Source organism: Gossypium hirsutum, chromosome D13 (assembly GCF_007990345.1).
Source record: "Gossypium hirsutum isolate 1008001.06 chromosome D13, Gossypium_hirsutum_v2.1, whole genome shotgun sequence".
Lineage (NCBI taxonomy): Eukaryota > Viridiplantae > Streptophyta > Magnoliopsida > Malvales > Malvaceae > Gossypium > Gossypium hirsutum.
The window spans coordinates 52,413,328-52,426,308 of record NC_053449.1 but is presented as its reverse complement, the minus strand read 5'-3'; the positions used below and the strand labels follow the sequence as shown (position 1 = coordinate 52,426,308).

The 12,981-nt window shown below is 31.3% G+C and overlaps 1 protein-coding gene across 1 annotated transcript; it reads left to right on the top strand.

Moving 5' to 3' along the window:
* Positions 1-4,013: 4,013 nt before the first annotated feature.
* On the top strand, positions 4,014-7,911 carry LOC107918409 (RNA exonuclease 4). The gene is made up of 9 exons (XM_016847971.2): positions 4,014-4,262; positions 4,334-4,406; positions 4,591-4,669; positions 5,639-5,720; positions 6,141-6,249; positions 6,487-6,575; positions 6,658-6,722; positions 6,822-6,900; positions 7,466-7,911. The coding sequence occupies exons 1-9, from the start codon at positions 4,194-4,196 to the stop codon at positions 7,622-7,624; spliced, it is 804 nt and encodes a 267-aa protein (XP_016703460.1). The 5' UTR covers positions 4,014-4,193; the 3' UTR covers positions 7,625-7,911.
* Positions 7,912-12,981: the final 5,070 nt, after the last annotated feature.

Below are 12,981 nucleotides of genomic sequence, written 5' to 3'. Positions count from 1 at the left end.
AATGTCTTACCTCTGCATTCTGTTTTCCTTCCTTTTCTCTCTAATTTTTGTTTCATGTAATACAGAAATTTTTCTCTCTAATTCTGGTTATTAGATTCCTTAAGTGTGTCCAGTTGAATCTAGAATGGGTATTGAGTCTAGTTCCTTCTGCTATTCTTTGTATTTCTTGTGCTTTTCCAGCTTCTATGGCTGAATCTTGAGAAGAGAGGCCAGAGAAGAAAAAGAAAATTTGATCTGTTCAGTCATAATCTCTTTTTTGCTTTGGCTATCAAGGAACTGTTTTTTTTTAAATTGACTTATTCCAAGTTTCTCATTCATTCTAAAGCTCTAACCTCAGGTCTTAATTTGATGCCTTTTATCTTCATCTTATTTATATTTTGATTATATATATATATATATATGTTCTTCGATGCTGTTCAGGTGCACACTTCCAAAACTTGCACTCTTCAACTTTGAAGCAAGTCCTGTACTTGACTTGCGAGTGATCCCCACAAAAGAAGACTGCATTGTTGAGTTATTTTCTTGCTAGGTGAGCTTTGATCCTACATTTTAGATACTATAAGGTAAAAGTAAGGTGGGGGTAAAATGTTTGCTTACAGTGAGGAGGAAAAATGAAAAGAAAAGGAAATAAATACAAAGAACTCATTTAGCATTTTCAGAACATGTCAGCAGAGGTTACATTTTGCAAGTACACTGCTAAGTTCTACTGAAAATTTAACTTCAATAAAATGCATCATCCAGTGATTCCTCTTAGCATTGAAGCCTCTACAACAAAAGTGAAGAATGCTCAAAATTTGAACAGATTATTCTATGAAAATTACACTGTATGGAAAGACATCAGTGCTCTGTCATGCTGTTTTCTAGTTGGTCACAACTCAGAAGCATACACATTAATAAGTAACATCAATATCAAAATGCCAATTTTGCTATTGTGCTTAGATGAGAATGAGAATGTCTATTTTCACTGAATCCTGAAAATGAAAGATTTGTCAAGTATTACAAAGAAAATGGTTACTGTTATTCATATTATGTTTGATGACTGTTGAAAATTGCATGTATACTTGTTGCTAAAATTGTATGCAGTTCAAGGGTTCAGATGTTGTGGAACGCCAAAATGACCATTTTTCAGGTACTTATTATGGCATTTGTATACCTCAGAACGAATATAGGTTTGGTTTTATTTAGAGTGACAGATGTTGTTTAGATGGACTAAAATGCTTGTTTCATAGTGTTAAACCTATTGTTTGAAAACCAATCATTTTAAACTTAAAATGTATGCCCTTTTGGATTTTAAAGACTGTGGCTAAACTTTTCATTTGGTCCCTAGCTGCTATCCTCTTATCACCCAATTGGATACAAACTATAGCTACAAGTTTTGTGTTTTAATAGGCAAGATTTTGAAGGTCGTCCCTGACTTGCTATCTGCTTGGTTATGGGTTCAAACCCTTGAAATAGCCTCTGTGAACAGGGGAAGGCAGGATACATTAGACCTGCCCCTGTTTATAGCCAAGATCCTTGTGCACTGGGTACGACCTGTTTTTTTTGTGTGCTTGCATAGATTTCATTCGGTTGTATCCTTGATAACAGAATTAAGATGGACGGCCTATGAAGATTTTTCTTTTCAGAATATTTAAGAATGCATGTTGTGCTATATAAAGCGAGTATTTGGTACCATGTTGTAACTATTAATGTTGCTTTGAATTTTGCAGCTACTATGATTAAGCATATTACTTGGGACACAAATATGTCTGAACCATTTTTAGAGGTTGATGTGAAGTTGAATCTATGTCTTGAGGTTGTTATCTTATTGGCTTCAAAGATCATGATAGTTACCTGGATATTTAACTTCAATTCTGCCCCGTGACAACTTTGTTCTTTTAAGTTGTTCAGAATATCCATCTGTATATGTTTTTTCCTTCCAAAACGCAAGCACAGGTAGTGAGTTATCTTTGCAAGCAAAAGGCTGATATTGGTGCTGTTGCCATGGATGGCATGGGTGCGATTCATTTTGCGGCGCAGAAAGGACATCTAGAGGTTGTCTGAACTCTGCTTTCATTAGGAGTTTCAGTGAGAGCCACTAATCGCAAGGGATTCACTCCACTTCACTATGCTGTTCAAGGGTCCCATCTAGAAGTAATCAAAGTCTTATTAAAGAAAGGTGCAAGTGGCTAGCAATTTGATAGCAGATGGTGAATCAGTTAATGCAACGGTAACAGTCGGAGTAGTGTTTTATGATTAGATTATTTAGGCTAAGTTTTGGTTTTTGTGTGTTTTGATTTGAACCCAGCAAGCTTCCTGGCAGCAGGCATTGCCATTTTTTTAGTTGTAAGTGGCTAGCAATTTGATAGCAGATGCACTTAAGCAGTTACGCCAAACACAGTCTATAACAATTTACTAAGGATTTGGTATATGTCTTGTCTTTTGTTTAACATTTTGGTCTTGCTGAATTTGTTTAAAAGATCCAAAGTTTCATATTGGTAAGTAAATACATCTTATATGTTTTAAATAAATGCATAGATTAGTATTTTTTTAATTGTGGTTTGGAAGCTAAATTTATAATTATTCAACCCTTGTTTTTTTTTTTTATATTTTTTTAACACAATTACAAATAATTTATTTGACTTTGGTTGTTTTCAATTTATGACGGTTAATATTGTAGCTTAATAATTGAGTATTATTATATATTTAATTTGATTTATTTATTTATAAATAAATCATTGCAATATATGTAAAAATAATTTAAAATATAAAAATGTATTAATATATATTAATATATGTAAAAATAAATTTTCCAGAAAATATTTTCAGGAAATCTGCCAAACAGCAGAAAATATTTTACACAGATTCAATCAAACACCAAAAAATATTTTCCAGTAAATCATTTTACAGAAAAGTAAAACATTTTCCAGAAATCATTTTACGGAAAACATTTTACTGGCAATCAAATGGACCCTAAGTTTTGTTATTTTTAAAATCATATGCAATAAATATATTATTAATATATGCACAATGCTATATCAACTTGCTATTTTTATATAGGGATAAATATCAAAATTATACATAAATTATGGTCTAATGTGCAATTTTATATATGAGCTTTGATTTTGTACATCTTTATACATGAAATTTTGATTTGATCAAACTCTAAGAAATTGTTAACACGATTATTTATATAACATCATTTTTTGTTTACATATTGCATACCCATAAAATTATATTTATCTAATATAAAAATAAATTGATTACCTACTTCTTTAAATGTGTATGATTGAATCAAAATTAAAGTTTCATATATGCATTTGAACCATAATCAAAGTTACATGTATATAATTCACCAAATCAAAGTTCAAGTATTAAATTGCACACTAAATCAAAGTTCATGTATTATTTTGAGATTTATCTATTTTATATATTACTAAAAAGGCAGTTGATTGATATAATGATAGTATTTTTATGGTGAAATTTTAAAATTAAAAGAAAAATATATAAAACCTAAAAAAGATAAAAGTTGGAAAACATAGTTATAACTAAAATTTAAATGGTAACGTACACTCAGAGTTACTGAATTATTAGTAGGTTTACTTTTGATCACTCGATTTTGAAAGGTTATAAAATTATTTTTGAACTATTTGAAAGTTTTTATTTAAGTCACCGATGGTTAAAATCGCTATTGTATAGCTTTCTTTGTTCGCATCACCTAACTAATTGAAAGTTCTCATTCATTTTCTCTTATATAATTTATTTATTTTTCATAAAATAGTTTGAATGTAAAGTATCTACAAATTAAAATCTAAACAACTTTATTCTTCGATCTATGACAATAATCATCGAATCAACTTTAATTTAAATTATGTTCTTTTACTTGTCGATATATATTAATTCACTATATTAATTATTGAATTGTTCTTTGTAGCTTTGTAGAGTAATTTAAAAAAAAAAAAAGCTTTATAGGTTAGTCAAATAGATTTTTTTTTGAGTAGTTCACTTATATATAGCGAGTAAAAAGTAAATTTACTACTCATAAAGGATAGCGCACTCCACCCTTTTATTTTTTATGAGAAAAGCCCTAAACCCTTCCGTTTATGTGTGACAAACGACGACGAATTCCTTTTAAGAAAGCGTAATTAGGTTACTTCAATTCCTTCACGTCCCTGAATTCGGCCAAGGCTTAACAGAAGAAGAAAAGGAAGAAGATGAGTAGTGAAAGGAAGAAAAACCCAAAGCACTTTCAGCTTAACCCAAACTGGGCTCAACTCCAACAAGTACTTTTTTTCCTAAGATTCTTTTTTTTCTATCAGACTTTTTACTCATTGTGTCTTTGATCCACTTGCAGAAGCTGAAGTCCTTTGCTAAGCCTTCAAGACACTCGAAAAATCCACAATCTGAAACCCCAAACTCTATATTAGGTAAAATTACTAGCTAATTTGCAGTATTTCTGTTTCCTTTGCATTGCTTTGGAGAAAAAGAAACAAATGGGGTTTTTTGTTTCGAGTCCAAGTTGAGAAAATTATATTAAAATTTGCTTGTTTGGTTGCCTTTTGTGTCAGTTTTTGGTTTTTTAAACTTTGGGTGGGATTGTTTTGTTTATAGGAAAGCGTAAGGAGAGGCCTAATTCAGAGCCTGATGATGCTAAGCCTAATCCTTTAATGCCAACATATGATGATTCCAGGTGCTTTAGTTTTTATCTGATGCTTCAAAAGATCAATCAAAGCATTGTGAAGTTTCATCTTGTTTATCGTACTCTTTCTTGTTTAGTAGTGTTTCGGCTGTCGAATAGAGTTCAGTCCAGTATCTGCAAGTGTACTGGTTTACCTTGGATTTTGGTGTTTAACTTGATTATAGAGATGATTTGACTGGAATCGGGTAGCAATGGGGTTCGTTAAAAATAATGATTAGTAGAACAATTGCAGATATGGATCAATTGTAACACGTATTTCCCAGGGTGCCGTATATGGAATAAGGTGCAATCCAATTTCCAGGCACTAAAACCCTTTTATTGCCTTAGGCACAATACATAAAGAAAAAGCTGACTTGAACGAAGTAAAGCACAATATGCATATATATGCATAAACTTAAGTTGTGTAATTATGGTAAATAACTCTAAGAGTGGATAAAGTTTACCTACACAACATGCAATTCTTTTTTCTTGTGGGTTGGTATACAAGATATTCTTATGATCCCATATGCATATTAAATACTCAAATATTGGGAAGCAGAGAGTTTGATATTATCCCCTTCCTTATGGTTTTGTGGCGTTTTTGTTGCCTAGCACTAAGGGGCAACACCTACGAGCATGCCTTAACAATACTTGTGTTTCATCTTGTTTGATTGCTCTTGGGGTTTTATGCAAGGAGTAACTTGTGCTATACAGGTTGTATGCACCAAGCAAGGAAGTAGAAGTAGGTTGTTTTGATTCTTTTGTGGTTTTTAAGGGATATGGATATTGCAATAACTTTAATGCCTGGGATAGTAAGGTCAAGCTATGGTGTTTTTAATGAGAAATGCTATTTCAATGTGCAATGGTACACTGCTAGAAGTTCCATTCTTCCTTCGAGTGAGTTGTTTTGATGTGGTCTTTATCTATCTTTCAGCCTTCGCACATATGTAACCTTTTGAATGACTGTCAAATGTGTGACAGTGTGACAGATGTGCTAGCTATGGATTGTGAAATGGTTGGTGTCGGTCAGGGGAACAAGAGTGCCCTTGGACGAGTTACAGTGGTAATTTAGCTGTCCCTGCATCTTTGATCTTACTGTTTATGTCTTATGATCTTACATTATCCATAGCCGAAATTCAATGATGGGATAGGCGATATATAAAATAAATGTCTCTCTTTTTCCCTATTTAGTTTGGAATTGTTACCTTTATAGTTTTAAGAACAGATAATATCTGATGCAGTGTAATGCTCTCATGTTAGGTTAATTGCATTTGTCATGTGTTGCCCTCGGACATTCTTTTATTTCAAGCTCTCATGTTTTGTCTTTTTTAATCAGTAAAATAAGATACAGTTTTAATTTATGCACAAGAAAAATTATATTTGATTTTGGGTTAATTTAAACATTTTCATTTAATGAGATTTTGAGTTTGATATATTATTCTTTTTAAGGCCATTGATTACTTAATATTTCAGTTAATGACAGGTAAATAAATGGAGAAATGTCATATATGATGAGTTTGTGCGGCCAGTAGAACATGTTGTTGACTTCCGCACACATATTAGTGGCATTCGGCCCAGAGATTTGAGGAAAGGTTGGCTTTAATTTGCTTTGGTGGTTACCTGAGTTCTCTGAACCTGGAGCATCATCTCCTTAAAAAAGCTATTGGCTTATATATATTGTATATGCAATGTATATGCGTTTTTGTATAATTCTTACATGATAAAAACCAATTTTAGTTTGAAAACATTTGCCATTCCATTGTTCAAGAAGGTTTGACTGCTTTGGAGAAGAAAATTTGGCCTAATGCAATTTTTTTTTGTCTCTGCAGCAAAGGATTTTAGGGTTGTTCAGAAGAAAGTGGCAGAGTTGATCAAGGGAAGAATTCTTGTCGGTCATGCGTTGCACAATGACCTTAAGGTTTTCTTTATTTGCTTTGTTGTTTGTATGGAAGTAGAAAAACGGCACTGAGATGTTGATTTGACTGCTTATTTTTCTACAGGCCTTACTACTAATGCATCCTAAGAAGGACCTGAGGGACACCTCAGAGTATCAACCGTTTTTAAAGTATTAGTTTTTCATCTCTTAGCTATTATTGCCTGGACAATTGAGTGTGTTAAACAGCTCCTATGGTGCCTCAGATAACAATGATTGTTGTTGCAACAGGGAAGGACGCAGAAAGGCACTTCGGCATCTTGCAGCAGAGGTTCTAGGTGTTGAGATCCAGAATGGTGAACACTGCCCTGTAAGTAAAATGCTCATTATATACTTGTTCTCCAAACAATTAGCAAAACATGAAATAATTACATTGAAACTACACATAAAGACTTGGTTGATTGATCTGCTATGCTCTAAACTTGTCTATTAGAAGGTTGTTGACATTACTAATCTGAATCCGAGATGCTCAAAGTCACAGGCTTGTCACTGAGTGGTAATTTTGTTCATTTTAAACATTTTCATTCTTGAAGGCCAATGTGCGACAATAAGGTGACACCATTGTGTTATGTCATCCGTTATTCATTACAAGGGAGGGTAGTTTTCTTTGGAAGAATACTTGGGGCAGGAAAGTTCCTTCTCAAGTGTTTCTTCACTGCTGGTCTGCCAAGCTGTCAAAAGATCCTTATTGTGTAGAACTTAATTAGAAAGGGTTGTTTTGTAATTATCGAGGGAATTATGGTCTTTTTCTGAAACATATTCGAGTTGGTTTAGCTCAAATGTGTTTAGGGGCAAACTTTGGGACTGCTTTCCCTATTTTTGCTCTAAACCAACAATACAACGTTTTCAAACTAACATATATTGTCATTCGTCAGGTAGACGATGCTCGTGCTGCAATGCTTCTTTACTCAAAAAACCGGAAGGAATGGGAAAGAAGCGTTAAGGATCAATTAAGGCTCAAAGAAAAGCAGAAGAAACGCAAGCAGAGAAAGAAACCAAAGGCTGATATCAACCATTCTCTGATTGCATCTTAATGGCGACTTGTTGCATAATTGTCGAATATGAAGTTCCAAAATCTTCAGCAGGATCACCTTCATGGAGAGTGATTTACAGAATCCTTACCATAAATCTGGACTGCAAGAAACAGATGATGCAGCATCAAACGGTGATCAGAGAACAAAAGGCTAACCTCTTCATCTGTAGTTAAACTTAGTATGATGGAAAAAAAAAACTTGGTTATGTATCCCATTCATTAAATTATCACAATCACTAGTTTTTACTTTTTACTTTCTGAAAATGAATTTATAACTTTATTCATAAATTTTGCATTACAATGTCTACATTGACTTTTCTATGTATCAAAATTTTACTAAGTGATTAGCACTTGGAATTTGGTAATCAAATCCAATTTGCAAGTATAAGTTGATAGGATGCATAAAGCCAGATTCTTTTTTTGGCGAAAAAAGAGACGTGAAATTATATCAAATCAATTGTTTAAGAGCACCACTTGTTTTGCTTTTTTGTAAAACCTTTACAGCACGTTTGGTTCGCTGTATTGGATTAGAGGTGTATTGGATTGGATTAGAGGTGTAATGGAATAGAGGTGTAATAGCAAATCAACTGTTTGGTTGAATGTAATGGAATAGAGGCGTAATAGTAAAACTGTGTTTGGTTGAATGTAATAGAGGTGTAATAGCATAATGGAGAAAACTAAAATGACCAGAATACCCTTAGCATAAATTTGTTTTGGTAAATGATTATTGTTATTGTTATTTAAATTTTAATAAGATTATTTATTATCAAAAATAAATAATTTAATCATATTTAAACATAATTATTATTTAATATATTTTAATTAAAATATATAATTTAATAAAATTCTTAATAATTAGCAGAAATTTGTTTTGGTAAATTATTTTATTTAAATTTTAATAAGATTAATATCAATAATAAATAATTTAATCATATTTAAACATAATTATTATAAATATATTTTAATTAAAATATATAATTTAATAAAATTCTTAATAATTAATATTCTTATATGAATTTACTCAAACCATATTATTAAATATGATACTGTAAAATATAAAATAACATAATTATTATTAAATATAATATAATTAAAATATATTATTTAATAAAATTCTTAATAATTAATATTCTTATATGAATTTACTCAAATTATAATATATGATTATAACTAATATGATTTAATTAAATATATGATTTAATAAAATTTAAAATTATTATAACTAATATATTATAGTTTATGAATTTGTATAATTTAAAATAATAATTATTACATATAATTTAATAATAATATATAATTTCATAAAATTCTTGATAATAAAAATTTTCTTATATGAATTTATACAATTTAAAATAATTAATATTAATATAATTATATAGTGATATATAATTCCATAAAATTCTTAATAATAAAATGTTCTTATATGAATTTACTAAAATCAATATATAACTTGAGAATTATATTATGCATAAACATAATTAACTTATATTAAGAAAAGGTTAGATGAAAATGAAATTGTACATTAAAATCCATATGTTATATAGTTTTACAACATCAAAAAGTTTGAACATTGATATTTAATGGTAAGAAAGAAATCTCCTAACCCATTCCAATCGGGCAACTGAAGGTAAACTAAAGAAAACGATCATTTGAGTTGGATGGTCGGGAATTTTACTCAATGCATCATATCGTTGATCGTCGGTTAAACCTTCAATTGACCATAAGGCTGAATATAAATTTGAAGCTCTCTCTTCCATATGTTGTTCTGACTTCTGCTGAACTACCACCTCGGAGGCAAAACTCCTACTGATTTGATCGCCAACGGCCTGGATTTTCTCCCCGAACAAAGTGGCAGCCTCATTAAATGAAGAAAACATATTATCACGAGCATCAGATTTCTTCTTTCTCTTGTTTGAAGATGAGGAACCCCCTTGGTCTCGATCTCCTCGTGGATCCGTACCAGAAACATCCATGTCATCTAAAGAGACGTCAGCTTCGCAGTCATAGAATGTGTTTCTCTCTTCATTCATATCTGTAGTACGTTCATCATCAGCATGTATTTCTTCAAGAACATCAGCAGCTGTTTGAGCATCTCTCCCAGTTGCTCGATCTCTTGCGTATATGGTAGTAAGCTGGTCATAGTAAGGGAAAGTACGAAATCTGAATTGGGCGGCTTCTTTGTGACTCTAAAAAAATGAGGAAATCATATTAGTCGTAAGTTTGGTAAAAATAATATAATAAAGACTTGAAATAATCTTACCTTTAAATAGGACTCCCAAACCGCATCTTCAGCAACAACGAGCTGCCTATGCTCGTCCCAACCAAAACTGCTATTGTTTTGGCCATTAAGCATGTCGTAGACGATTGACCACTCCCTTTTAAGTAACCTAATCATTGATTCAATATTAGGTTTCGCCTTCAACATTGCATTTGGTAAAACCGTTTGTAGCTTTCTTTCCAACTCGTTCAAATAACCGGCTTTGAACCCGGTATCAGCATTAAATGTTCCAACATTGTGCAGGTCCACCATGCTGGAAACTAATGCTGCATCTTCCTCGGGAACCCATTTTCTTTTGCTTCCTCGAGAAGCTTGAGCATTTGATTCTGGAACACCTGACATAATGATCTTAAGAACAAAAAAAAAATAAATTATATTAATTACTATTTTAATATCATGATTCAAAAGGTCAACACTTTATAAAATCTAGTAATTAAGTTGAATATCATGAATCAAAAGTTCCATAGCACAAAAAATTTAAAATTATAACACAAGCTGAATTAGAAGAAATTATATTATAATTTCTGTAGTTTAGTACAATACAAAAATAAATACAAAAGTTTCACAAACTAATTTCTAGATGCTTGCCATTCATCGAACATTTGGTTGGCTAGTTCCATCCTCCAAGTAGCCCAAGCATCCGATGGATGAATATTTGTGATATTTGGTTCATCGTCATCCACCACATTAATTGTAGGTAATCCTTCTCCCACCTCCGCTTCAATGGGATCACTACTCATATGGGTTCGAATAAAATTATGGAGCAAACAACATGCAATAATAATTCTATTGTGCACCCTTACAGGATAGAACGATGGACTCCTAAGTATTCCCCATCTAAGTTTTAATAAGCCAAAGCATCTTTCAATGACATTACGTGCTGAGGCATGTTTCATATTAAAAAACTCTTGCGGAGAACTTGGCTGATAACCCTGACGCCACTCGTTCAAATGATATCGTTGTCCTCTAAATGGTGCAAGAAATCCCTCACAATTTGTGTATCCAGCATCAACTAGATAATAACAACCTATAGGATAAGTTTCATATTAAAAAATGATTAATTCAGCACACAAAGTGTGATCTTAATGAATAAATCAAAGTCCTCTAACTATACACTTTACCATGAGGAACTTTTAATCCATGTCTTCTACTAATGGCATCTCGAAGAACCCGTCCATCAGCAACTGAACCTTCCCAACCAGGAAGAACATAAACAAATTGCATCTCAGGTGTACAAACACCTAGCATATTTGTTGCTATGTCACCTTTTCGCGTCCGATATCTAGGTTTATCAACTGTTGGAACCCTAATCTTGATGTGGGTTCCATCAAGAGCACCTAAGCAATTCTATATCACATGATATAAAACCTTGAGTTAGAATACTAATTTAAATCTAAATCAAGTAAATGTTGTTGAAGCTATATATAAAACTTAGTCCTATACCTTAAACCATTTCCACCTTGTGTCAGAAAAATCGGCTGTAATTGGCTCCGGGTTTTTAAATAACACATCTTGCAAGCGTATGACAGCATTTAAAACACTATGAAATGCTCTGCTAACAGTTTCCCCGGACCTTCTAAAGTGATGCTTGATAACTCGATTTTTCAGGTGATGGGAGATGATATGTAAAAACATTGCTACTTGCTCGTCAACAAGCATGAACCTTGTCGACTTCAATCCCCATATCGATTCTAACATCTCACATAATTTAAAAAAGGCAGCTCTATTCATCCTAACTTGTTCAATACAGGTCTCGTCACTAGCATATACAAGCCTATTCACATAATCCCGTTTTGCATAAAAATCTACGGTATAGGACCTAATCCTTGGTCTATGTAGGCTAAGGCTGGCACCCATTCTAAATAAGAACCAAACCGCGATTCTACAGATTTCCAACCATATTGTCACAGCAATACTAATTCTTTTACGCCTCACACTTTGTGCAATTAAAGGCAGATGAGCCATTACTGCAACATTTTAAAATTAGAACACACTATCAAAGAATTGAAGTTGCAATTACACATTATCGAATAAAAATAAACAGCACAAATTTAGAACACACGAAGCAAAAAATTAGACGACTAAATGATATCGTTGCAACTTTAATTTCATTTCTTTATCAATCACCCAAATAATAATGAAAGAGTATATTTAATTACTGATGATTAGTTTAATTAAGGTTTTATAACTTTTATAACATTTTAAATGGTAATTTCATTTTGTAAAAATATAATTAACTTTGAAGAGGACTTATTTTTTACAAGAATTGTTACTTAGCTGTCTAGTATCAAGTTTAAAATACATGTTTAGCATTTTTTCATCAAAAAATTATTATTATTAAAATTTCAGAATTCTATAGAATTTATTAATTTAACAGCCAAATTTGACTTTTTAAGTAATATTTGTATAATTTTATTTATCATATTATATATACGTTAATTTTAAAAACTTCCTTACACTTTCACAATTATAATTTATGTATTATAGGGAAATCATATTATGAATGAGGAATATTTTATGTATAATGTAATTGACTTAAAATCTAAGATAGAATTAGACAATAATAAATTTCAGTCCATTTATCCATTTTTATAATTAAGATAACATTATTTCCATTATAGGGGAAAAATAATGTTTGAATCAATTAACATTTGTTTTAAATAACATGTATTGCGTGCATAAAAGGTTAATTATAATCCATGAGCATTTAATTTCTTCAAAAACTTATATTAAATTTTAATATATTATGTATAATTGAGGTAAAATTAATTTTGTTTAATAATGAAATTGAAGTTTTAAAACTAGATAATAACATTTTAAATGGTAATATAATTTCATAAAAAATATATAACTTTTATCTCATTTACATGTACAAATTTATCTCATAAAAGATGTGTAGGCATAATGCTCTTTAAACAAAATGTTACCTAATAGTAAAAACATATAACTTGGCTGATAAATTCAAAAAGAACAATGGTCATGCAGCAATAACCATAACCATACAAACAAAAGCTTTAATGAGCATTACAAACATACAAACAAAACCATATTCATTTGGGAAACAACAGAACCTACTACAT

Excerpts from the sequence above, each read along its gene's own strand:
- LOC107918409 (XM_016847971.2), top strand. The coding sequence starts at position 4,194 with ATGAGTAGTGAAAGGAAGAAAAACCCAAAGCACTTTCAGCTTAACCCA. Across the intron at positions 4,407-4,590 it reads AACCCCAAACTCTATATTAG|GAAAGCGTAAGGAGAGGCCT; the intron begins GTAAAATTACTA and ends TTTTGTTTATAG. Across the intron at positions 6,250-6,486 it reads GCCCAGAGATTTGAGGAAAG|CAAAGGATTTTAGGGTTGTT; the intron begins GTTGGCTTTAAT and ends TTGTCTCTGCAG.